Source organism: Charadrius vociferus, unplaced genomic scaffold, assembly GCF_000708025.1.
Source record: "Charadrius vociferus isolate BGI_N301 unplaced genomic scaffold, ASM70802v2 scaffold228, whole genome shotgun sequence".
Taxonomy (NCBI): domain Eukaryota; kingdom Metazoa; phylum Chordata; class Aves; order Charadriiformes; family Charadriidae; genus Charadrius; species Charadrius vociferus.
In genome coordinates, this window is record NW_009649864.1 from 3,091,437 (window position 1) to 3,118,356 (window position 26,920).

The 26,920-nt window shown below is 39.6% G+C and overlaps 1 protein-coding gene across 1 annotated transcript in view; it reads left to right on the forward strand.

The window, feature by feature from the left end:
- Positions 1–26,920, forward strand: part of DYNC1H1 (dynein, cytoplasmic 1, heavy chain 1) — a 42,408-nt gene that overhangs the window by 11,214 nt on the left and 4,274 nt on the right. Inside the window, 50 exon segments of the mRNA XM_009891087.1 lie at positions 616–789; positions 1,517–1,682; positions 1,761–1,949; positions 2,033–2,227; positions 2,916–3,198; positions 3,472–3,572; positions 5,088–5,247; positions 5,535–5,778; positions 6,006–6,189; positions 6,680–6,892; positions 7,072–7,310; positions 7,421–7,577; positions 7,985–8,212; positions 8,438–8,668; positions 8,799–8,939; positions 9,200–9,433; positions 10,031–10,237; positions 10,337–10,458; positions 10,839–11,004; positions 11,244–11,407; positions 11,683–11,812; positions 12,531–12,664; positions 12,924–13,038; positions 13,163–13,324; positions 13,401–13,615; positions 13,703–13,907; positions 14,044–14,217; positions 14,319–14,438; positions 14,556–14,676; positions 15,293–15,488; positions 16,132–16,249; positions 17,230–17,445; positions 18,018–18,230; positions 18,399–18,526; positions 18,944–19,097; positions 19,889–20,035; positions 20,117–20,267; positions 20,476–20,729; positions 20,899–21,033; positions 21,129–21,223; positions 21,316–21,490; positions 22,802–22,877; positions 24,009–24,169; positions 24,445–24,556; positions 24,639–24,699; positions 25,082–25,205; positions 25,549–25,662; positions 25,951–26,121; positions 26,328–26,545; positions 26,750–26,853. Of these exon segments, the coding sequence (XP_009889389.1) occupies positions 616–789; positions 1,517–1,682; positions 1,761–1,949; positions 2,033–2,227; positions 2,916–3,198; positions 3,472–3,572; positions 5,088–5,247; positions 5,535–5,778; positions 6,006–6,189; positions 6,680–6,892; positions 7,072–7,310; positions 7,421–7,577; positions 7,985–8,212; positions 8,438–8,668; positions 8,799–8,939; positions 9,200–9,433; positions 10,031–10,237; positions 10,337–10,458; positions 10,839–11,004; positions 11,244–11,407; positions 11,683–11,812; positions 12,531–12,664; positions 12,924–13,038; positions 13,163–13,324; positions 13,401–13,615; positions 13,703–13,907; positions 14,044–14,217; positions 14,319–14,438; positions 14,556–14,676; positions 15,293–15,488; positions 16,132–16,249; positions 17,230–17,445; positions 18,018–18,230; positions 18,399–18,526; positions 18,944–19,097; positions 19,889–20,035; positions 20,117–20,267; positions 20,476–20,729; positions 20,899–21,033; positions 21,129–21,223; positions 21,316–21,490; positions 22,802–22,877; positions 24,009–24,169; positions 24,445–24,556; positions 24,639–24,699; positions 25,082–25,205; positions 25,549–25,662; positions 25,951–26,121; positions 26,328–26,545; positions 26,750–26,853 (8,297 nt within the window).

A 26,920-nucleotide genomic window follows, 5' to 3' on the forward strand; every position in this document is an offset into this window, starting at 1 on the left:
GTGAAGCATTCTCTAAGTTGAAATACTAACTGTATTCTTACCTGGTCCAGCTGGATCACAGCCCTGCTGTAGATGTAAGTTCATCAAGAAAACAAATATGGCAAGAGGTGCATATAGGCAACTATGACAGAAAAAGGCTTATAAACAGGCTGTTGTACAATTTTTAGAAGATGATTGGGATTCGGGTGGCTTTTCTTGCTAGTTCTAGTCAACTACCTCAAGGACTTTTCTGGCATTGTGGCTGCAACAAGCAGGCTGATTTCTCTTGCCACAGCCTTCAGTCTCATCCTTCAAATGTCATTTTCTTTCCCTGCTTTAAGTTCCTCTGGTCGTCCTTATTCATTCCATACACTTCCAGTCAGATCAGAGAATCGGATTTATGCATCTCTTCAGGAAATGAAGAAAATTAGACCTTCAGCAGTGGAATTGATAGATTGATTGTTAGATTTTTGTTGTTGTGGACTTGAGGTAGATTAAGAGTTATTTTTGGGAATTTAGCCTTGTGTTCCCTAGGGCAGCCACAACAATGGGAGAGGCAGAGAGACAAATAACTGGTGTTATGCAGGCCTGCGGTTACTGAGTTTACACTAACATACTGTGTTATTTTACTTGCAGCATCAGCACTGAATTTTTGGCACTCATGAAAAAGGTGTCCAAATCTCCACTTGTGATGGATGTTCTTAACATTCAAGGTGTGCAGAGGTCATTAGAGAGACTAGCAGACTTGCTTGGGAAGATACAGAAGGCACTGGGAGAATACTTGGAAAGGGAGAGGACCTCTTACCCTCGGTAAGAAGTTGACTTTAGTTGACTCTTGAAGTAAAGTAATCGATTGTTTCTGTGCAGGAATTGGTGTACCATTCTGTAAAGCCTCTGCCAATTTTCATGTTTTGCATATATATAAGATGTTATGACCATTTAAATCTGTGTTGTCTAAATACAGAATTCAGTTACAGCTACATCTCAGGAAGTGGGTTTGAAGCTTCCCTTACTTGTTCATCTGTGTATGGTTGTAGGGTTTAGATATTGCTTAAGGAGCCCTTGCAGCTGATTTCTGTAAACTTACAGGTTCTATTTTGAACTACTTAATTCTAGCATTTGAAGGACTGTCTAAACTGTCACGATCCAGTATTTAAGTCGTTGGTTCTGACTTACCTGTAGTCATCAACTAGTGTGTGACTTAGCATGAGAGAGTAAGGGTATTTCAGGGATGGATAGGTAAAGAAAATTATTCATAGTATGGAGCATGTATATATTTTTGTATGGGACAGACCCCATGAATCATAGAATCCCAGGTTGGAAAGGACCTCAAGGATCATCTGGTCCAACCTTTATGAACTGAGACTTAATCTTAGAACTGAAGTATAACTTCTAGCAAATTTATGGTTCACGCACTCTTGCAGTGTTAGGGAAATGAGTGTCAATTACTCCCATATAGTGGCCATCTATGAAGCATAAATAAATTAAAAGTGATAGTTGAAGTTCTGATATAGATCTAATTTTATGTAATTATTAGGTTTTATTTTGTCGGTGATGAAGACTTGCTTGAAATCATTGGAAACAGCAAAAATGTTGCTAAGCTGCAGAAACACTTCAAGAAGATGTTTGCTGGCGTTTCTAGCATTATTCTCAATGAAGATAATTCTGTGGTTCTTGGGATATCCTCACGTGAAGGAGAGGAGGTATAGCTGCAGTCTTTCTTTTCAAATAAAACTCTGAAAATAAGTGCACAAGGGCTGACTTAAACTTAATTCTTGCAGGTGCTGTTCAAAACACCGGTCTCCATCACAGAACATCCCAAGATCAATGAGTGGCTCACTCTTGTTGAGAAAGAAATGAGAGTGACCCTTGCTAAATTGCTTGCAGAATCTGTTACTGAAGTAGAAATATTTGGAAAGGCAACTTCAATTGATCCAGCAGTCTACATCTCTTGGATTGACAAATACCAGGTATCAATATGGAACACTCAATTAGACTGCAGTTTGGTTGCTTCAGTGAGGAAAACTATCTGATGAGGATTTTTGTTATGCAGGCTCAGCTTGTTGTCCTGTCAGCCCAGATTGCGTGGTCTGAGAATGTCGAGTCAGCCCTCAATGGTGGGGGTGGAGCTGGAGACAACAGTCCCCTCCACTCTGTGCTAGCTAATGTAGAGGTCACGCTCAATGTCCTAGCAGATTCTGTGCTGATGGAGCAGCCGCCTCTTCGCAGAAGGAAACTGGAGCACTTGGTAAGTAAAAAACCTCCTTTCCTCTTCTGGGTTCTCAGGTGAGGATTTTTAAAAGTTTAATGAAAAGATTTCCTCTGGGAAAAAGTTTTGTGCAATTTAAGCAACTACATCGAGCCCTGATCCTGTAAGGGGCGGTAGTTTTTCACTCTCGTTGGCTTGATGTCTGATAGCCTATTATAGACTAGCTTACTGAACTGATCTTCAAACGAGCTCTTCCGGATATGGAAGTTACTGATTTCTTCATTCAAACGTAACATATCTCATTAAGCTGCTTATTATTGTAACTATTGTATGCTTTTGTTTGTAGATAAGAATTGAGAGGGGAGGAAGATAAAATCATCCTGGGTTATTTCTACAGATTTTTAGAGGGAAATATCTGGCCTGTTTTAGGAGTACTTGTCTTCATAGTTTCTGGCAAGTAAAATAGCTAGTTCAGTAGTGTAATGGATTAACAGACTAACTGGACCAGAGTCCTTTGCCGAAAGCTAGGGAAGTCCTTAACAAGAGCAGTCAACATGGTTAGTTTTGTCTTTCTTTGTAGCGATGGATTTTAAGGCAGAGACTGTTGGTGGGTTGTGATTTCTAAGTGCTGGCAATTTACTATCCTAATCTGAGAAGCTGTAGGATTCCTGGCTTTATTAGCAACGGCTTGTATTACTGCGGTCTAAGGAGTTACTTCATTCTCCAGATCACCGAGTTGGTGCACCAGAGAGATGTTACAAGATCACTGATCAAAAGCAAGATCGACAACTCCAAATCCTTTGAGTGGCTCAGCCAAATGCGGTTCTACTTTGACCCAAAACAGACAGATGTGTTGCAACAGCTCTCTATTCAGATGGCAAATGCTAAATTCAACTATGGTTTTGAGTACCTTGGTGTTCAGGATAAGCTAGTACAGACTCCTCTTACTGACCGCTGTTACCTGACAATGACACAAGCCCTGGAGGCAAGACTTGGAGGATCACCATTTGGTAAGTTTGTACTGAAGTACAGTAAAAACTTGAGACAAGTATATAAACTCTTATCCTCTCTAATATATAGCTTTAATGTAAACATGCAGAACAATTTTAACTAAGATATTGAAGACCAAAACAGTCTTTTGGGGGAAGTTTTAACAGTTTTAGGTTTCACTGAACCCTCTTGTCAGGGGCCATCAGAATCAGCATGCTGGCAGACTACATGAGTAGGCAGTGGTACCCTCAGATGATAAACACTAAAATGTGTCTGTCCCACTTTGAAAATAGGTCCTGCTGGTACTGGTAAAACAGAATCTGTTAAGGCTCTTGGACATCAGCTTGGCCGCTTTGTGTTGGTTTTCAACTGCGACGAAACATTTGACTTCCAGGTAAGCTCTTAGATTTTAAAAATGTAGTCTCTGCTAACAAGCAATAGGAATCTCTTCAGAACTCTGGAACAACCAGCAGTGTTAATTTTTATGATGATGTGTAAGTCTTAACTGAGCCAGTATCTGTGGGTCATATAGATGGTCTGTAACAAAAAAATGCCTAAAGCAGAAGTTGGGCAGAACATTGCTGGGGGAGGGTTCTGGTTTTTTAGAACAGGTAGTTCTATAGCAGCAAATGGAGGGAAAAGAAGAGGAAGTACGGGGCAGGGGCTTAAGACTGGCTTTAAGAAAGTAACTTAAACTGTTTAGTTTGCATTGATAGTACTGGTTAAACAGAGAACAGATGAGAGTGTGAGACTGCCAAAGTAGCTGTACTAGTACCTAATTATCCTTTGCAACATTACTGTGGAGTTTGCCTTGGCACGTGAAAGATTCTTGTAAACTAAGAAAATGTACCCAGATATTTCAAAATTAATGGCATCTTCAAACTAAGAATCAGATGAGATGCCTCTGTAAACTGGTATGCAGCAAACATCTCAAAATAAAAACCTCGGTCAGATGTACATATAAAAAACAATATAAAACATGGGCAAGGAATCACGATACTTCATGGACTCTGGCAGGTTGCCCATCTGTGTTTTTTTTCTGTTTCTGCACAGCTGTATTTCAGTCAGACCAGGGGTCCGTTTAGTCAACTTTTGGCCTGTAGTGGTGACTGTAAGAAAATACCTAGGGAGCAGTAAGAACACAGATAGCTTGTGATACTCCTTCCTTGCCCCAAGTCCCCTTCCTACCTCTGACAGTTGTGAGGATCAGGAGGTCCCAAGCTGAAATGGGTTACTCTATTCATGCTCCAGTGGACCTTTCTCCAGGTACTCATTTCTCCCCTTAAATCCACATGCACACTTGCGTCTATAGCTTTCTCTATCAAAGTGTTCCACTGCATTACTATATACTTTGTGAAGGAGCATCTTTTGTCTTTTTTAATGATTCCTTAGTTCTTAGAGTGGAAAAGAAAATGAACAGTTAATTCCTATCAATCCTAAACCAGTGGCTTTTAGACCTCCATATTATTCCCTCGCGTTGCCTTTTGTGGAATCCTACCTTAAAGGTTGTTCTTTAGGTGGAAGCCTTATCATACTCTGCTCATCCAATTTGCTCTTCTGAAATGTTTTGTAATTCTGGTATCCTCCTTCTAATAAAGGAGTAGAACAGCACCTGTTGTTAGTGGTATAAGCGAACAAAACATTATGCAGTGGACTTAATTTTGCAGTACAGTATGTAGTAATAGGAAGCTATGATCATCTTCTGTGATTCTGTGAAGCAGTGAAAATCTGAAAGTCAGTTAGAACCCTTTTGTAACTGTGACGATACGACAAAGATGGTAAGCTACATATAAATACAGCTCTTTCCTGCCTTGGATGCATTGTATAAAGTGCTCTTCTCTGCTCCCTTTGCCTATGCATAGGCAAGAACAATCATGCAATGTCTGAATTTTTTTCCTTCTACGTGCAGGCAATGGGACGCATCTTTGTGGGACTTTGCCAAGTGGGTGCATGGGGCTGCTTTGATGAGTTCAACAGACTGGAGGAGCGTATGCTCTCTGCTGTTTCACAGCAAGTTCAGTGCATCCAGGAAGCCCTGCGAGAGCATTCCAACCCTAACTATGACAAGAGTACGTAATTGTTCATTCCTAATAGTGTTGTACAGGATCTCTAACATGCTTCATGGTCTTTTGTTGCTCAGTTATATTTCTCCCAAACAATCCAAGGATGAAGCCACTTTCTATCAAAACTTAGAAAACTCGAAGTAACTTTCAGCTGGTAGAAACTTGTATTTGAGTTGCAGTGCTAGAAGACCTGCTGTCCATTACTGTAGGAAACTAAAATAGGATGAAATTACTTCTGTTCTCCGGGTGGTTGATCACTGACTCGGGTGTAACTAAATGCACTCTCTTTTCAGCTGCAACACCTATTACTTGTGAGCTGCTGAACAAACAAGTCAAAGTGAGCCCTGACATGGCGATCTTCATCACTATGAATCCTGGCTATGCAGGCAGATCAAATCTGCCTGACAATTTGAAGAAGTTGTTCCGTAGCTTGGCAATGACAAAACCAGATCGTCAGTTGATTGCCCAGGTCATGTTGTACTCCCAAGGTTTCCGTACAGCTGAAGTGCTTGCGAACAAGATAGTACCATTCTTCAAGTGAGTAACAAGTTTGGCTCCAATCAGTAAAAACAGAGCTTACCGTTCAAAGCTGTAATGTTCTTTGCAACTCACTAAGCACATAGTGCAGCAATCAGTTCAAGCAAACAATGACATTTACTGAGTGTTGTGTTGATGCCTCTTGAGAATCAACTGGTATTTTGTCTCTTGCTTTTTAGGCTATGTGATGAACAGAATCAAATGGTATTTTGTCTCTTGCTTTTTAGGCTATGTGATGAACAGCTGTCCTCCCAAAGTCACTATGATTTTGGCTTGAGAGCACTGAAGAGTGTACTGGTTAGTGCAGGTAATGTGAAGAGAGAGAGGATTCAGAAGATAAAGCGGGAGAAAGAAGAGCGTGGTGAAGTTGTTGATGAGGGAGAAATTGCTGAGAACTTACCAGAACAAGAGGTAATGTGGGTGTGAATTCTTTACTTCTGTGCTAAAGGACAGGATACACACTAGACAAAGGAAATAACCCTGCAGTTTTTACCATTTAGTGTTAAGCCATGTAAGCAAAGTAATGTTGGTTACAAAAGTTGGTAATTTGATAGCTTAGAAGCACCAAGTTAAACATGTCTTGGGAGTCCCTGAATCATAGTGAGAGACTTGTTTTTATGAGGCTGTTGCATTCATAATGATTACTGCTGTTCAGTTCCTCAGCAGTTAATAGCAAAAGCAAAGTGAAGAGGCATAAGAAACTACGGTTGTATAAACTGAAACTCAATAGGAATTCATTGTGTGGTTTCAAAGTTGAAACACCATCAGTGGTTGTTTTTACCAAGACCACCCTGGTCTGGTGCTTTATCAGTAAAGTATTTAGTCAGATATTCCTTGTCAAACACATTTGGTAAAGCGAACTTAACAAAAAATCTTCACTAAAACATGACTCTCTCTGCAGATCCTGATCCAAAGTGTATGTGAAACTATGGTACCAAAACTGGTTGCAGAAGATATTCCATTGCTGTTCAGTCTCCTTTCTGATGTGTTCCCTGGAGTACAGTATCATCGTGGGGAGATGACAGCCTTGCGAGAGGAGCTTAAGAAAGTGTGTCAGGAAATGTACCTTACCTATGGTGATGGAGAAGAAGTTGGTGGCATGTGGGTTGAAAAGGTAAAATATAAAACTGAAAATGTGGAATTGAATTTCTGTATGAGACTAAACTTCCTCACTTATTATGAAAGGTGGAAAGCTTTTTTCTCCCTTTTCTTGTCTTAAGCAAGCAATACATAGAAGCTCAGATTGACTACTGAAGTTAAGACTTAATTGGTACATCATTTCTTCTGTCACAGGTTCTGCAGCTGTATCAGATTACACAGATAAATCATGGATTGATGATGGTTGGTCCCTCTGGAAGTGGAAAGAGCATGGCTTGGAGAGTACTTCTGAAAGCCCTTGAACGGCTGGAGGGTGTGGAAGGTGTTGCTCATATTATAGATCCAAAAGCAATCAGCAAAGATCACCTCTATGGTACTTTGGATCCAAACACCAGAGAATGGACAGATGGCTTGTTTACACATGTCCTGAGAAAGTGAGTCTTTAATAGCACAAATGAAAAATGGCCAGTACTTTTGTGCCATGGATAATCTGGGCTTACTGAGTCTTTGTTCTCTGCTGCAATAAATATTTTCTTTAATGTAGAATCATAGACAACGTGAGAGGTGAACTACAAAAACGTCAGTGGATTATCTTTGACGGTGATGTAGACCCTGAATGGGTTGAGAACTTGAACTCTGTTTTGGATGACAACAAACTACTGACTCTGCCAAATGGAGAACGTCTCAGCCTTCCACCAAATGTAATGTTACTTTTTTCCACGTAATGTTTACGTGCTGTCGTATAAAGTTGTTGTTGCCTTTACCTTATGCCTACTAGTGCTGTCCCTCTTTCTCATCACAAGCAGAGTAATACTGATCTCATGTAGTGGTTTGCTGGAGTTAGGAGATTTTGTGGAAACAAACATTTCACGTTATACTTACTCTGACCCTGTAAAACAAACTGTGGATTATATAGAAGCCTAGGGTAACGGACAATAATGGTGAACATACCTTAGGATAGTTTAGTGCTGGTGTTGATTATTCAGAGGCTAAATACAAATTAACTTATTTTAAACATCTCTGGTTTTAGGGGGGAGTTTTTTGTTTTGTTTTGCTTTTGGTTGGTTGTTTTTACTTCAAACTCTTGTGTTAAATTTCTACTCTTCAGGTGCGTATCATGTTTGAGGTACAGGATCTGAAATATGCCACTTTGGCTACTGTGTCAAGGTGTGGCATGGTCTGGTTCAGTGAGGATGTTCTCAGTACAGACATGATATTCAATAACTTCCTGGCCAGACTAAGAAGCATTCCTCTAGATGAAGGTGAGGAAGAAGCTCAGCGAAGGCGAAAGGGCAAAGAAGATGAAGGAGAAGAAGCAGCGTCCCCAATGTTGCAGGTATAACTTAGATTACATTATGGGATAATGTAGGAAGAATGCTTGTATTACAAGAATTTATGACAGCCTATCATAGAAAAGCTGAGTTGCTGTTTACATCTTTCTTCTTTAAAAAAACCCAATATTAAAATATGAAGCATTTCAAACCTTAAAAAAAATATTTCCTGCTGCCTGATCATCAGATGAAAAGCAAGTGCTTTGAGCAGTGTTTGTCTCCCCCAACAGATTCAGAGAGATGCTGCAACAATAATGCAGCCATATTTCACATCTAATGGCCTGGTAACTAAAGCACTTGAACATGCTTTCAAGTTGGAGCATATTATGGATCTCACCCGCTTGCGCTGTCTTGGTTCTCTGTTCTCCATGTTGCATCAAGCTTGCCGCAACGTAGCCCAGTACAATGCCAATCATCCAGACTTCCCAATGCAGATAGATCAACTGGAGCGTTACATCCAGGTAAATACCATATGCTGCTAAGTGACTGGTGTGTTTGACGTGTCAGCATAGCAGCTGGATTTGCTTTATTGTTCATTAAGTTTTGTTCTATTATTCTAAAACTAATAGCAGCTTTTGCTGTTTCTTACAGAGGTACCTGGTCTATGCAATACTCTGGTCTCTTTCTGGAGACAGTCGTTTGAAAATGCGAGCAGAGCTGGGAGAATACATTAGGAGAATCACCACTGTGCCACTGCCAACTGCACCCAACATACCTATAATTGATTATGAGGTAAACCTTTTTTATGCTAGAAGGGTTGCTTTCTTGTATTCTTAGAAGCTTGCTTTAGATTTTGGAGATGATACTGGAAAATGAAATGCTAGACTATCTTAAATTTTACTATTTCACAGTTCAGCAAACAAGCTGCCTGTTTAAATAAACACATCAAATTTGATGCCACAAACTATTCTGTGGTTTAATAAAAAATACTTAAACTATGGTTGAGCTGTATTCCTGTTCTAAATTGTCTCATCATGTTTTTATGCTCCTAGGTGTCCATTACAGGTGAATGGGTGCCATGGCAATCCAAGGTTCCTCAAATTGAAGTTGAAACACACAAAGTTGCAGCTCCTGATGTTGTAGTACCAACCCTTGATACGGTTCGCCATGAAGCATTGCTGTATACTTGGCTGGCAGAACACAAACCTCTAGTATTATGTGGGCCACCAGGTTCTGGAAAGACCATGACCCTCTTCAGCGCTCTAAGAGCTCTGCCTGACATGGAGGTACACAAGAATGTGTGTGCGTGTGTGCGCACACATGTGCATGTCTGAACTACAGAGTAGTAACAAGTCTCTAATCTCCTTAAAGATTAAAGCAGTCTTGATTTAGCACAGAAATTATCTGCTAGCCAGAATCTAGTGATACCTGCACCTCAGTCAGTTGTGTATACGTAGCAAAAAATAAAAAATATGTTGAGCAGAATCTAAATTTATGTCTTAAGATCCTTAACCTGAAAGCTATTTCCTTCCTTTGCTGCTTCAATAATACAGGAGCATTCCTCCATTTAATATTTAAAAACCTGTGGTAATGTTTAAGAATAGCTCTCAATCTTCAGTGTATTTAAGTGGAGTGACAGTTACATGAAGCTGTGATGTTTTAAGTACAAGACTGGGCAGGAGGCAGTGCTGCGTGGTAAATGGAGAAGCTGCAGTGGGAAGCAAACAGCATACAGTCAGAATACAGGCAGTAACCTGAAATATAGATGGTATATGTACTTCCACTGTGCAAAGCCAAATGCACCCATTTTCAGGACTCTTGATATACTCTCTTTCAAGCCTTAGTATATTTTAACTATTTCTTTTCACTGTTCTCTTTGTAAGGTGGTTGGACTCAACTTTTCTAGTGCTACCACTCCAGAACTGCTCTTGAAAACTTTTGATCACTACTGCGAGTACAGGCGTACACCTAATGGAGTGGTGCTGGCTCCTGTGCAGTTAGGAAAGTGGCTGGTGCTGTTCTGTGATGAAATCAACTTGCCAGATATGGATAAGTATGGCACACAGAGAGTCATATCCTTCATTAGACAGGTTTGTTTTCCTTTGTAATCAGCTATATCATAACCATTATTTTCCGGGAAACAGAATGTCCCACTGATTTTTTGTTTTACTTTTCTTTTTTTTTTTTAGATGGTGGAACATGGAGGATTCTATCGTACATCAGACCAGACATGGGTGAAATTGGAGAGAATTCAGTTTGTTGGTGCGTGTAATCCACCTACTGATCCTGGAAGAAAACCTCTCTCACATAGGTAGTGTATCTAGTAAACTCTATATAGCAACAGAACAGGGGTGAAAATTGAAGCATTGACTGTGTAGTCTGTTCTTAATATACTTGTGTAACACCAGCTGTCCTGAAATTATGTTCCTTGCTTTTGAACTAACTGGTAGTTGGGTTTTATCCTGAAAGCCAGCCAGTGGACTTATCGTTGCACTTCTTGAATAACCTGTCTGAAGTGCCTTGGATGCGTCTGAATGATTTTTGGTCCGGGTCACTAAGGAGCAATCAAACCAACTGCCGTTACTGCTGACAACTTTGAATCAAGCAGTTAATTAATTTTGGCAAAAGATAATGAAAATAGTACAGACTGTAATTTGACTTTCTGGACTGTGTAATGTGCTAATCTTCCAGATTTTTACGACACGTTCCTGTGGTTTATGTGGACTATCCTGGACCAGCTTCACTTACTCAGATATATGGAACATTCAATCGTGCAATGCTAAGACTGATCCCATCACTTCGCACATATGCAGAACCTCTCACTGCTGCTATGGTAGAATTCTACACAATGTCTCAGGTAACTTGTTAAATACAACCCCAAACTCTAATTAGAAGTCTTCCTTTTATGCTGAATCATTTAACATGCATTGTTTGGCTTTCATATGGATAATATGTATATGAGAACTCAACTAATTACCTGAGTTCTGGTGAAAGCCACTGAATGACATTACCAAAGTAATACCTTGCAGTGCCAAGGCCTGTAAAAAACATGGTGCAAATTTGGTATGAAGTAACTAATTAAGTTTAAATTTTTAGGAGCGATTCACTCAAGACACGCAGCCGCACTACATCTATTCACCTCGTGAAATGACTCGATGGGTGAGAGGCATATTTGAAGCATTAAGACCACTAGAAACCTTACCAGTTGAAGGCCTTATCAGGATTTGGGCCCATGAAGCCTTACGTCTCTTCCAAGACAGGTAAAATAAACATGAGATGGGAGGGAATAAAAAAAAAGTTCAAAATTCATTTTCCCCACTCCTTGCCAGCTTTCATTAAAAGATCAAACTGGAGCATGCTTCATGTTAAATAGCTGGAATACAAATGAGAATATTTTCTTAGTATAACTTGAATAGTCTTGGGAGTAGTGTCTCCACAAAGCGGAAACGTACTTCAGTCGTAGTACTGCCACGTGATGTGATTATATCCTTCTATTACGGAGGACTTGTAGTCACTGACTTGTTTCTTTATCCAGGCTTGTAGAAGATGAGGAAAGACGCTGGACTGATGAGAACATTGATATGGTTGCTCTGAAACACTTCCCTAATATTGACAAAGAAAAAGCTATGAGCAGACCTATCTTATACAGCAACTGGCTGTCGAAGGTAAGTAAAATTTTTTTAAAAACTTAAAAAAAATCAAATAGTTTGGGAGCAACGGAGTGGTGCGGCTCTTATGACTATATTAACTTGATAATCGGGGCCCATCATTTTGTTAAACTGATCTCCAAGAAGTTCTTACTATGATTATCTGCAGTGAACTCTACCACAAAAGTTAATAGCTGTTGTGCCAGGGATGCTATTGTAAGATCTAGCACAGTACATAAAGGCAGTTGCCGACAGTTATTCCTTACAGAATCTCTTGGATAAGGCAGTGACCCTTGAACAATACTGATAGTATAAATTTTATGGTGGACTGTTTCTTGCAATCTGAAGTGAACCAGCTAGGCAATCCGTAGAAATCCTGCTGGGCCAAGGCAAAAGTCCATCTAGCCTGCTGCCTATCTCTGTGACCAGTAGCAAGTGGCGAGGAGAGGCTGTTTAAAATAAACTGGGGGATTAAGGGAGGGAAGTAAGTCCATCATGCTATTTCCCAGTCTCTCTGGTGGCTGACAGCACAGACTCAGCCTATGTCACTGTCTGTGGCGCTGTAGGCTGTGGACATGTTCCTGTGCAAGTTAAAGGAGTACAGCATTCTTAAGTTTTTGTACCGGATTGCTACTTAAAATATTCTAATAGTTCTGCTTTCACTTGTTCAGAAATTGATCCCTAAGAAAAATTCCCATAATCTTAAATTCTGTACTGTATTGACTGGTTCTTTTAGGATTATATTCCAGTGGATCAAGAAGAATTAAGAGACTATGTGAAAGCTAGGCTTAAAGTCTTCTATGAAGAAGAACTTGATGTACCACTTGTTCTGTTCAATGAAGTCTTGGATCATGTGTTAAGAATTGATCGGTAAGTTGAGACTTCAGTTGCTGCTCATATAAATAGTATTTGGAGCCTTTTTCTAAAATAGAGTAGCCTGAGTACAGAGTAAGAACAGAGCATGATCCCATTGTTGTCCATAGATGATATACTGCTGGCCTCCAGGTAGCAAGATCCTATCTGGAAAGGTGTGTCAGTTTTGGTACTAACCTGAAGTTTAGATGTTCAAAGAAAAGCTTCAGTAAGTTGATAACACTTATCAAACATACTTGGTTATGTTCTTTTTCAGAATCTTCCGTCAGCCACAGGGCCACTTGCTGCTTATTGGAGTCAGCGGAGCAGGGAAAACAACCCTGTCAAGATTTGTTGCCTGGATGAACGGTTTGAGTGTCTACCAAATTAAGGTTGGCATGCTAGTTTAACTTAAACCCTATTAGTCAAAACTCACAGTTCTAAAATATCAACCGCTAAAAAAATCCCATTAAAAGCTAAAAAAACATGTTAGTAACCAATGCTAAATCTTACTAGGTTCACAGAAAATATACAGGTGAAGATTTTGATGAAGACCTTAGGACAGTATTGAGACGTTCTGGCTGTAAAAATGAAAAAATAGCTTTTATAATGGATGAGTCAAATGTATTGGATTCTGGATTCCTGGAGAGAATGAACACTCTCCTAGCGAATGGAGAGGTAAGAACATTTTAAGTAAATACTTGAAGCACGTTTTTACAACTATAAGCCACAACAAAACTATCTTTTGAATTAGGTTCCTGGTCTCTTTGAAGGAGATGAATATGCCACCCTCATGACTCAGTGTAAAGAAGGAGCACAGAAAGAAGGTTTGATGTTAGATTCCCATGAGGAACTCTACAAATGGTTCACCAGCCAAGTTATTCGCAATCTCCATGTTGTGTTCACTATGAATCCATCTTCTGAGGGCCTGAAGGACAGGGCAGCTACCTCTCCTGCGCTCTTCAACAGGTAATTGCTGAATATTCCAACATGTATTACAAGTACTGTTAAATGAGTGCTTTTTGGGAAGTCTTCACAAATGCTTTTGTATTTCAGGTGTGTCTTGAACTGGTTTGGAGACTGGTCAACTGAGGCTCTGTACCAAGTCGGCAAAGAGTTCACAAGCAAAATGGATCTTGAGAAACCAAATTATATTGTGCCCGATTACATGCCAGTTGTGTATGATAAGCTACCACAACCACCAACTCACAGGGAAGCTATCGTTAATAGCTGTGTGTTCGTTCATCAGACTCTTCATCAGGTATGTTATTACACTGCTAAACTTATATGGATCTCTAGGCTACAGCATCATGCACCAGTTTCCTAAAAAGTATGATCTTTGGCATCCAAGTATATTTAAAAACAGTTTATAATCTACAAGTTTTTCTTCCATAAAGGCTAATGCTCGTCTGGCAAAACGAGGAGGCAGAACCATGGCAATCACACCACGCCACTATTTAGACTTCATCAACCATTATGCCAACTTGTTCAATGAGAAACGAAGTGAATTGGAGGAACAGCAAATGCATTTGAATGTTGGTCTTAGAAAAATCAAGGAAACCGTTGATCAGGTACGTATCTTTAAAACTTTACCCTCTATAAGGATGGAGTGATTAAATAGATCTCCATGCTTATTATGAATTCTCTCTCCCGTCTTATCAATCTATCTTAGGTGGAAGAATTGCGGCGTGACCTAAGAATAAAGAGTCAGGAGCTGGAAGTGAAGAATGCAGCAGCTAATGACAAACTGAAGAAGATGGTGAAAGATTAGCAGGAAGCTGAGAAGAAAAAGGTAAAAATCTCTGTGCATAGTAAATATTGTTATTTGCAAAACAGAGCCTGCAGAGCAAGCACTGGAAGATGTTCAACTTCTAACAAGCAGTATTTTGTCTGTGAAATTTCCTTCTAGGTCATGAGCCAGGAGATTCAGGAGCAGCTGCACAAGCAGCAGGAGGTTATTGCAGACAAGCAGATGAGTGTGAAGGAAGATCTTGACAAGGTGGAGCCTGCTGTCATTGAAGCTCAGAATGGTATGTTAGCACCTGAAGAGATCACACTGTGGGTTTTGATCTAAAACTGAAGTCTACGGGAATGTGGTTTGGTGTGGTCTGAGGTGGTGCTGTCCAACAAAAGTGTAGGCTCTTAGCATGGCACTTAAGTGTGTTGAAGAAATTCCTAGCCTTTGAACTGTGATTTTGTGCTGTTTGTAGTACTGATCTAATACTTGATACCCCTTTTATGGCTTCTGGCTTCATTTCTGACTGAGCAAGTCTAGTTATTTATTCAGTCTATGTATTCATAAAGAAAGCTCATAATTGGAAAGACCACTGATGCCTTATTGCTCCACAGACAGCATACAATCAAGCTGTGCATTCATTAAACTGGATAGAGGAATCATTGCTTTAAGTTAATAATTTTTAGGCAGCAGAACAAGTTTCCTGTGGTCAGTTGGCAAGTTGACATTCATGAAAGTTTATGTTGTGATATAGTAGTTTGAATGTTATCCGCTAGTACCTGTTTCTGCAATAACCTCAAATTCCATTTGAGAATCTTGAAGCATTTTTACATCCAGGGTACTTTAATGGACTTTGCTAACTGTTCGTTTTCTTCCCAATCAACATTCATCATCTTTCTGGCACTGGTTAGCTGTGAAGTCAATAAAGAAACAGCACCTGGTAGAGGTCCGTTCTATGGCTAATCCACCTGCAGCAGTTAAGCTAGCACTGGAGTCCATCTGCCTACTACTAGGTGAAAGTACAACTGACTGGAAACAAATACGTTCCATCATCATGAGAGAGAACTTCATTCCAACCATTGTTAACTTCTCTGCTGAGGAAATCAGGTAAAGTGCAAGCGTGGGTTATTTATGTAAATAAACTGTTTGCAAATATATGGAAGGTCTTAACTGGATGTTGTGTAATTGCTTTGGTAGCACTTGATTTCTTTTGAGGCTATTTATTCCTGCATGTAGTGAATGTGCAGTTGGTACAGGAAACAGACTACTGAAGCAAAGGTGTATCATGCAAACTGGGACAAAACAGCTGCTGTTGAGTAACTTCAAGGCGTGGTTGCAAAGCAGTGTGTTGCTGTCCAAAGCCATGTTATTAGTTGAAAGTAGTTTTGCAGCAATAACAGGCCATGTTGCTGAGAGCTTTATCCAGGCTGACCTCCTAGCTGGCACAGAATCTGAGTGGAAGTTCAGAGTAGAGACATCTGAATTCCCTTCCAACTCCAAACTTTTCTGAGCAGAGTTAAGCAATTTGTGAATGACTAATCTTAAAATATTGTTAAATGCCTTTTATCACCCATAAGCTGTAATTTCTGAAACATCTTGAACTAACTGAAGCATCCCAGCTACCAGTCTGCAAAACTTCTAGGAAATGTTCATGTCAGCTGTGGAAGGCAGGCTGCATAAAGGGATACTGAATCCCTGTGTGCTGTCAGACAGTGTACTCATGCTACCTCTGAAAACTTTTCCTTTGCAGTGATGCCATCCGGGAGAAGATGAAGAAAAACTACCTGTCAAATCCGAGTTACAACTATGAAATTGTTAACAGAGCATCGCTGGCCTGTGGACCTATGGTGAAATGGGCAATTGCGCAGGTAAAGTCAGTACTGTGGGGAAGCAAATGCAAGGTGACAAGAGTGAGCCTGAAGGTGTATAACAACGTCTGAAAGCTCTGAATTTGCTTCTGTTCAACTAAATATTTCAAGCTATTTTGCTTCAAAGAAATCAGTAGATGGTTCAGATGAGTCCTTATGGGCTCTATAGTACTGTGCCAGAGAACTAACGGCCAGTTGTGGTACAGCTTTTGCACTGAGAAACTTTAGGTTTACAGTAAACAATAGTGTTTCATTTCTGTGTGCAGTGTCATTCTACAGGATGATACAATTCTCAGCTGGAAAATGCAATGCAATCCTCTTAAAACATACGCAGTCTCTTTCTTGCCTCAGAGTGGGGCACACTCACAGGCAGCTTTGTTAAGGTCCTTTAGGCAGATACAAACACTTGATACGTTTCCTAAAGGAATAGGCTTTTGGGAAGATGCTCCTAGACTGAGATACGCAAGAATGGTTTTACTTGCCTGTTGGTGTTCAATACATCTGAATGCTTGGCTTGTTAAAACTGTGCCTGCTATGAATGGTGTGATGTTTAGAGACTGTTTAGCTTGAATCTTGCCAGTAGGTCCTATCCTAATAGTTCTGTGGCTTAGCTGTACTCATTGTTTACTAAGAAAGGCAGATTAGCACAGTACTGGCATGGACACCCCGTCGAGTATTTATGCAAAGCAGTGCTGTACACTACTTAATGTGGTCTCAACCTTTCAGATGACTTTCTGTATGTCTACAGAGCAGTAAAAGGTTCTTGCAAAAAGCAATTACTTTTTTGTCTGTGCTTTGTTTAAACTAGTCTTAAGGATTGATGAACAATCCCAAGTTTCTGTTAAGTAGCTATTAAATCTTATACAGGTTGCAAGTACTTAGGCTTGAAAAGATGCAGTGGATAGTATATACCTGAATGCTGTGGTTCTGGTTAACACGTCACTTCAGAAAGTTTAAAGGGCCTATTTAACTGTTTACAGCTCAACTATGCCGATATGTTGAAAAGAGTGGAACCTCTACGCAATGAACTGCAGAAGCTGGAGGATGATGCCAAAGACAACCAACAGAAAGCAAATGAAGTGGAGCAGATGATTCGTGATCTTGAGGCCAGTATTGCCCGTTACAAAGAAGAATATGCAGTACTGATTTCGGAGGCTCAAGCTATTAAGGCAGACTTGGCTGCTGTAGAAGCAAAAGTAAGGCTTTTATATATCAGTAATTTTCCATTCTTTAATCTTTGACAGTTGGAAATTGAACCATTCTTCAAACTTGTGAGCAGACTTGGTTGCTTCCCCTGTGCAGTGCATCTCAGCTGTCCGTCTCATCCCTGGATCTCACAAAGTTTCTTAAGCTACTGAAACCTGTCTGGAGTTAGAAATACCATCTCATGTTACTAGTTGATCAATGAGACTGTTCACATGAGGCTTAAAATAAGTGGAAAGCCTTTGGAAACAGGAATGGATGTAGTGTAATTGTAGTGTCTTAACTACACTTGTTTGTTTGTTTTGGGGGGGAGAATTTCTCAATGTATTTGATTAAATCATTATCATGTCATGACTATGCTAATACTTAACTGTTATGTTGATGAACTTAAAAGTGTTAAAACCAACATAAAAAAATAACACTGAAGTGAAGAAACACAAATTTAATTTAATTATGAGCTTTTAAATTTAACTTGGGCCTTGAGTCGGTATTTAAGTGTCCTGAGAGACTTGTAATACTGTAACAATTTGTCATCTAAAGAGACTACTTCACCATTTACTTCTAGGTAAACCGTAGCACAGCTCTTCTGAAGAGTCTTTCTGCTGAACGTGAAAGATGGGAGAAGACAAGTGAAACTTTCAAGAACCAGATGTCCACTATTGCAGGAGACTGCTTACTTTCAGGAGCTTTTATTGCCTATGCTGGCTACTTTGATCAGCAGATGCGTCAGAATCTATTCACTACGTGGTCCCACCATTTGCAGCAAGCAAATATCCAGGTAAAGATACAGACATGATAAGTTAACCGTAAATCATTTTACTGTAGCAGTTATGCAGCCTTTAAGATTGCTAAGTAAAGAATGGAGCTATTGGAAAAGAATACCTTGTAGAGTTGCATTGACTTAAAACATCTCTAGTCAAATACTAACTGTATGTACTTATTGCAGTTCCGTACGGATATTGCAAGGACAGAGTACCTGTCCAACGCAGATGAGCGGCTTCGCTGGCAAGCAAGTTCTCTACCTGCAGACGATCTGTGCACAGAGAATGCCATCATGCTTAAGCGGTTTAATAGGTATTTCATTCTAAGATGTAGAATTCTAAATCAACATCCTCATTGCAAGCCGGGTTTTGCAACTGTCAAAGCATCACAGTAACTCTTTCAGAGTACTGTTTCACTGTTGTGGGAGCTTCACATGTTTGTAAAAGCTTCTCAACCTTGTGTAAACAAAAACTCTCATTCATGTTTGCTTGCCTTTTTTGTTGTGCTTTGTTAAAACAAGTTGGCTTGAACTGAACCTATTTTGTTACCAAAATGCACACTGACCTTTCAAAACTCTGAACTGAAGTAAGTCATTGTACCTGGCCAACTTACTCCTTTAACATACAAGCTTTTAGAGTTGAGACTAATAATGCAACCTAAATTTGTAAAACTGCTTAGAGACTGTCTGCAGTCAAAACCCAAATAATTAGTGTTTCATTACTAACTTAGGTATCCATTGATCATTGATCCCTCCGGACAAGCTACAGAGTTTATCATGAATGAATATAAAGACCGTAAGATAACTCGTACTAGTTTCTTGGATGACGCTTTCAGGAAGAACTTGGAGAGTGCCTTGAGATTTGGTAACCCGCTTCTGGTCCAGGTTAGTTGCATGATCATGTAGAAACTATTTAAAATTCTTGAATTCTGCCCTGTGTACTAGAAAAGCTTGCAATTGTTGTGTTAGTAAGATGCAAACAACTTTTATTTTCAAAATGTTAATTTAACAAGTAGACTGGTACTGAGTGATATGAGGTGTTAGTCCTGAGGAAAATGTGATTTGTGAGATAGTTAAAAGAAGATCTTTCCATTTTCCACCATTGTAAGATCAAATGTTTTTATTTTCAAGATATGTTTCTTTACTTCTACTTTATAAAATGACTTGCAACCTGTCTATTCCTTTGTTCCTATACGCTATCTCTAGTGGTAGGTAATAGCACCTAATATGGCTAGTTATGTATAATTAAATCTCTTCTGAGTAACAGGAAGAATTTTCAGTAATACAAAGAAATAGGCAACTATAGGAATAGTTGACTTTCACTTGAGATGGATATATTTTTCGTTTCTTAGTATGGAAATAGGAAAAACAAAGGATTAGCTCACAGATGAGATTAGTAACTGTTGCTTGTGCTGCTTAGAATGAGGCTTATTATGGATTAGAACCAACACAACAATAATACTCCCCCACTGAGATTTTGTATTGTAGTAGCCTGAACTCCGTGTTCGTGCAGCTTAACTAGGAATCTAAAGTGGGAAGTACCTTCTGAATGTGATCCGTATTCAAAACCAACTGCAAATTGAGTGCTACCAGAGCTTTAAGCCCCAGTTTGACAAGGATTTTTAGCTTGAGACACTTGAAAGAAACAGAATCTCTTAACGCTTCTCTGCTTCTAGGATGTGGAGAGTTATGATCCAGTTCTGAATCCTGTTCTGAATCGTGAAGTCCGGAGAACTGGAGGCAGAGTTCTGATTACTCTGGGAGACCAGGATATTGATTTGTCACCATCCTTTGTTATCTTCCTTTCCACCAGAGATCCAACAGTAAGTAAAACAAAAGGCTGTCCTCTTTGTAGAAACGGTATGTCAGAGAGCTGAGAAAGTTTTTAATGTTTCCTGTGATAGGTTGAATTCCCACCGGACCTCTGCTCTCGTGTTACATTTGTGAACTTTACGGTAACTCGAAGCAGCTTACAGAGCCAGTGTCTGAATGAAGTCCTGAAAGCTGAAAGACCAGATGTTGATGAAAAACGCTCTGACCTCCTCAAGCTTCAGGGTATGCTTACCAAAATTAAAGTACCTTCCTCCTGTTCTAAAAGAATGCAGTGGTTTTACTGTAGCTGTAGAAATATCCAGTGAAATATCGTTATAGCTGACAGTCTTGTTTTTTCAGGATGTCCAATGGAAAGGTATACACAATTCATTAAATTCTTAAAAACTAATACATCTGTACAATATGTAACATAAATTTTCTTCTAATTAAGGTGAATTTCAGCTGCGCTTGCGTCAGTTAGAAAAATCCCTACTACAAGCACTTAATGAAGTGAAGGGACGTATCCTGGATGATGACACCATCATTACTACTCTTGAGAACCTGAAGAAGGAAGCAGCAGAGGTCACCAGAAAAGTAGAAGAGACTGATATTGTCATGCAAGAAGTGGAGACTGTTTCTCAGCAGTACTTACCTCTTTCTACAGCATGCAGCAGTATCTACTTTACCATGGAGTCACTGAAACAGGTAGGATGAATTCTTCATACCAGAAGCTTCATGTGTTTACTGTTCAAAGCTAAATAGGCACTGCCTAATTCCAGCCCTGGCTGCCGTATTGCAATTTGGTAGGCATAAGCCATTGACTATTAAACAGCAGGACTCTAGAGAGAAAAAACAAACTCTTTTTTTCTTTCAGATACATTTCCTGTACCAATACTCCCTCCAGTTTTTCTTGGACATCTATCATAACGTCTTGTATGAGAACCCAAATCTGAAAGGAATTACAGACCATACTCAGCGTCTCTCAATCATCACAAAGGATCTCTTTCAGGTTCCGTTTTTTGATTAGTAAATGTACTTTAATCATTTTCAAAGGGTCAGGGTTCAAGGATCCTTATGCTGCTGTCTTCACTGGGTTTTTTGTAGGTGGCTTTCAATAGAGTGGCACGTGGCATGCTGCATCAAGATCATATAACATTTGCTATGTTGCTGGCCCGGATTAAACTGAAAGGCACTATTGGGTAAACGTTTGTTTCCTCACTTCACTTTAGTTAAAAAGGGGAGGGATGTCTTGAAGGCACCTAGCTCAAGTCTTCTTTTCCCTTTACATCAGGGAGCCTACATATGATGCAGAATTCCAGCATTTCTTGAGAGGGAAGGAGATTGTACTAAACACTGCATCTCTCCCAAAAATCAATGGTTTGACTGTAGAGCAAACAGAAGCAATGATGAGGTTGAGCTGCCTTCCTGCATTTAAGGACCTTGTTTCAAAAGTTCAAGCTGATGAGGTGAGTGTTTGCTAGGGTTTGTTTCTGCACTAAACTACCTGGTAGAGCTTTTTAGGTGCCTGCTTTAAGACCTTCTGTTCATCAGTCAGCCTTGGAGGCACCTTCACCATTCATCAAACTTTGTGGTCAGCTTTGGTTCCTGTGGTAGCAGAAGGTGTGACACTGTGTGCCTTTTACTGTAGCACTATTGTGTGATGATTATGCAGTAATCATAGAGAAGGGAGCAGCCCTAGCCATACTTAACATCATTATGGTGGGCTCTTGAACATTACTATTTGGAATAAATTTGGATAGCACTCAGTTGCTGAACACTTTCCTCCTTCTGATGACCGAAGCATTCTAAGAATACATCTGTGTCCTGACTGTGAAACTATGTTCCAAAATATGTCCATATCTCATATGTCCAACCTGTTTGGTTGCCCTGCCTAATTTTTATATTAAAAGCTGAATTTTCTTTGCTATGTCTATTTTTCCTTAAACTCTTCAACCTGGGCTAAAATATTGTATAGCTTGGCCTGGGACTTGGTAGAGATCTGTAGAATCGGGGGTGCTGGAGGCTATGCAGAATTAGGGGTATCAGTGAAATGATTGGACACATGTAAAGAAAACATAAAAGACAAAGCATAATTTGAGCTTTACGTGCGGATTTTTGTTTAAAAACAACTACAGCAGAACTTGGAGAAATTCATTGAATTAAAATGAGTTGAGAGCTTAAGTAAATATGCTGGTTAAATCAGAGTCTTGCTCAGGGAAACATTCAAACCATTTATATATGAAACACTCAAACCATACCTATCTAGAAGCCTTGGAAAAGACCAAACTATGTTGGGTGTTGGACAATATTTGGGGCTAGTATTTAGTCAATATAATAGTGCTTCTGTTTAACACTGTTAGCCCTGTCTTATTTCTCAAGACTTATTTGTAGATAGAAGCTCAAACGCTTCATCTGGTACTCAACCTAAATTTGTATTCTAAAGATAGATGACAAGATATGAGCCTTAAATAGGAAAAATTTTACAGAGTTGTGCATTTCATTGTTTAAACATTTAGCTACTTAATAGAATTTTTAAAGATCTGTTTGCAAATCCAAGGCTTGTACAGCTCGGACTGTACCAAGTTCAACCCTTCCCTAGCAATCTTTTTTTCCTACTGAGAGTTGGTATGTAGCTGAACACTTCTGCAGTACTATAAATTCTAGATTTTAAGGCTGAGATTGAACATCTCTGCACCATGAACAGGTCCTGCACCTTGCAGCAGACTTTTGATGCCGGGAAACTCCATTTCACGTTTTTTGCATTTCTTTCAATATAGCAATTCTGTATCTGGCTGGATAGCAGTTCACCAGAGCAGACTGTACCCTACCTTTGGACTGAAGAAAAACCTGCAAGTAAGTTAAATTGCACTACTGTTCACACCAGTACTACTGTACTGACTTTAATCTAAGTTAGAATTACTATGATATTAAAGCAATTCTAAAGTAGAATTTTAATTTTGACCTTCATGCCTGGGAAAATCAAAATTGGGATTGTGGAAGAACCTCAGGTCTAGTGGGTTTGTTTTGTTTAAAAAAAAACAACAAACAAACAAACCAACTTCTGTAAGCAAGAGCTACCACACTTGCTTCCTGCACCTTAACCTGTGATCTGGTCTTCCACTGAGGATGAAATGTACTTCCAGAATCTCATTAGATTGCATAATAGTTTGGATTAATCTTAGTCATTGAAAATCTCAATACTCTAAAAAGCTCCAAGATACAGATTTTCTGAGGACAGGTCTGGTCTACTAGAATGTTTCCTGCTGCAGTTGTATCTAAGCGTGGAGTCTTAATTCTTGCTGCATTAGTTGTTAGTGCTAATTTGTTGAGAGTTAGAACTTAAGGGTAATCGTTACCCTACAATTCCTCCCCTGTCTGAATGGTAACGTTAGGAAGTATTTGCCGTCTGTGATCATTCAGGGCTCATTCCTGTAGGTGGCTTTCTAAATTAAGGATTCTAAGCCTGTATTTACTAGCTACCATAAAGCTGCTTGACCATTAACTGAATCAACTCTAGGTTATCTATCCTCTCCACGCTAGACAAGTATATAATACTTCAAAGTCTAGCAGAACGGCAGATTGTTGAATGAGTGAGAAGATGTGAAGAGATCTAGTGTCCCTGGAAGTTAAAATCACTTCATGACAATAGGTCTAGACCGCAGATTTTGTAAACCAGTAGCATTTCAGTAGAATCCAAAAGCATCTCGTCAAGGTAGGCTTTTAAAGGGCTCACAACGTGAGCAATTGAGCAGGTACTTAAAATGTCACAGAAGACAAACCAACCGAAATCCCAAGTTTCTTTTGACAGTCAAAGTGAAGACAGAAATAAGCATTCCATTAATAAATTGCAACAGATCTTTCAAAGGGGTAAGACATATCTGGTCTTCAGAACAAGATGGGAAAAACTGAATGGAGAATTGAAGACAGAAAGGTGATGAGGATGGTTTTCTTACCTGTCCATGTAATCCTGTATCCCCTTTTCAGCTCCTATTGGACAGGCCATTCATCGCTTGCTTCTGATCCAGGCCTTCCGTCCAGATCGTTTGTTGGCAATGGCACATACCTTTGTTTCAACAAATCTTGGAGAGTCTTTTATGTCCATTATGGAGCAGCCTTTAGATCTGACACACATCGTAGATACAGAGGTAACCCACTTTTTTTCGAAAGGCTAAAATCCTGAGGTAGTGCTTAGTGCCACTTTGCATGAGTTCTGTGGTGAATAAAGCTATCCACTGGAACATTTCTTCCACTTACTCTTCTCCCCATGGTATGAGGAGTGGATTGTTTTCTTATTTCTTAATGTAAATCTTAGAGTAGCATGATGTCTTTAGCTGGCTGTAGGGAAGAAGGACTGAGCTTGCTGCATTCTCGTATTCATATAGTGACTGATTCATATCCTTTTAAACCTCTCGGGCAACAGGTGAAACCTAATACCCCTGTGCTGATGTGTTCAGTGCCTGGTTACGATGCCAGTGGTCATGTTGAAGACCTTGCAGCTGAGCAGAATACACAGATTACTTCTATTGCTATTGGTAAGAACATAGTTTATTTCATCATCAAAGCATAAATGAAATGGTTAGCAGGAAGAGCTTTAGCAACCCTTCTGTCTTTTAGGTTCTGCTGAAGGGTTTAACCAAGCAGATAAAGCAATAAACACAGCTGTGAAATCTGGAAGGTAAGTTAAGTTCTATCTCCTTTTTAGCTAAAGTACTGCCTAGTGGAAAGGTAAATGGGAGGGAAAGGGCAAGAAATCTATTGGCTAAATAGATAAAATTGAGAAAAAAAAAAAAAAATCGGACTGTCTTCTGAACTGAAATTCGTAATAACTTAAGCATAGCTGTTCACAACTTCTATTTGATTTAAGTATGTTCAAGAGAAGTAGGTTGTATCTGCAAAAAAAGAAAGCCCGTTTACAGTACACAGTAACTGATTCTATGTGGAAGGCAGGTTTAAAAGAGGGAGAAAAACCTGGAGCATTATCATATTCTGCCACTCTTTGTGGTGATTATAGCCAGGATCCATAAGCCGTATACTTGTTCTGTTTCAAAACTTCACAGGTGGGTAATGCTGAAGAATGTTCACCTGGCTCCTGGATGGCTCATGCAACTGGAAAAGAAGCTACATTCCCTACAACCCCATGCTTGCTTCAGACTCTTCCTTACCATGGAGATTAATCCAAAGGTAGTGTCGATTTGAAATCTGATCCTCTGGTAGAGTAACTGCCTTGCAGAGCCAAGAGTGCTATCCAGGGACAATTTTGTCATATGACTGCCTTTCTGCATTGAAGAAAAAGGAGAATACATGCTTTTCAGGGTAGTTACTAGCCTTGGTTTCTGCTAACTTAATTGTAGCTGAAAACTTGGACTATTCCTTTTGCTGCTTTTCCTACCCTCCAAAAGAAAGGCAGGACTTCACTGTGTGTGTTCACAATGAGGTTTTGAAACTAATGCAAACTGTGCTTTTAGAGGGATTTAGTTTAGTGAAGGCTAAAGGAGTTGGATTTGAGTTTATTGATCTTTTCTAGGTGCCAGTGAATTTGTTACGTGCTGGACGAATCTTCGTGTTTGAACCTCCTCCTGGCGTAAAGGCAAACATGCTGAGGACTTTCAGTAGCATTCCAGTTTCTAGAATGTGCAAGGTACGACTGCGGCTTGTGTTGGTGAAAGAAAATGTCAGAATCTGTTCATTAAAATCTTACCGTAGATGATAAAACCTCAGCTTCCAAGAGGTACATAGAATGTTTTGTTCTCACAGAAGTAAAGTAGTAGTTACTTCTTCTGTTGGTAGAATGTATTCAGGTTTGGTAGCAATCTGGCATTAAATGTGATATTTTCTAGCCTTTTAGCAGGCTTTGATTTTTATCAGCTTGCTTGAGTAATAGTCATGCTCTTTTTTTTTTTTTTTTTTTTTTCTCTCCAATTCCTAGTCTCCAAATGAGCGTGCTCGTTTATATTTCCTCCTTGCCTGGTTCCATGCCATTATCCAAGAGCGCTTGCGCTATGCTCCATTGGGTTGGTCCAAGAAGTATGAATTTGGAGAATCTGATCTGAGATCTGCTTGTGACACAGTAGATACATGGTTGGATGATACAGCAAAGGCAAGTAGTCTTGTGTACTTAGATATAGGTAGTGCTTAGATTACTGAAGATCTTCAGTAAGGCAGTCTGTTCTGGAAATATTTAGTGAGTTAAATGAGTAGACACAAATAACCTGGTGGGAATTTAACTTAGTTCTTTAATTTGTTCCTCAGTCGGAGAGGTGAAAAGGATTGTTTCGTGCTAATTACGTTGCATTTTACTTGTAGGGTCGCCAAAACATTTCACCTGATAAAATCCCCTGGTCTGCATTAAAGACACTGATGGCACAGTCTATCTATGGAGGTCGCATTGATAATGAATTTGATCAACGTTTGTTAAACACTTTCTTGGAACGTCTGTTCACTACGCTAAGTTTTGATAGTGAATTCAAACTGGCTTGCAAAGTTGATGGACATAAAGATATTCAGATGCCAGATGGAATCAGGTACCATTTTTTCTTTATCCTGAACTCTATGCACAACTTTTTTAAAATTAAAAAAAAAAAAAAAAAAAGAAACCACCCAAACCACGCTAACCTGTATTTCTGTGCTGGAATTTTAACTGTGTAAGCATTTTTCTCGGGCAAATAATTACCTTGCCATTCCAATAGAGGAGGCCTTCTAACGAATACTAAAACTCTGACTTGCAGGCGTGAAGAATTTGTCCAGTGGGTTGAGATGCTGCCAGATACACAAACGCCATCGTGGCTGGGCCTGCCAAATAATGCAGAGAAAGTTCTTCTCACCACACAAGGTAAAACCAGAACTTTGGCAATGTGTTCCATAGATTACTAGGCCACCATTTTAACTGAAAAGCAGAG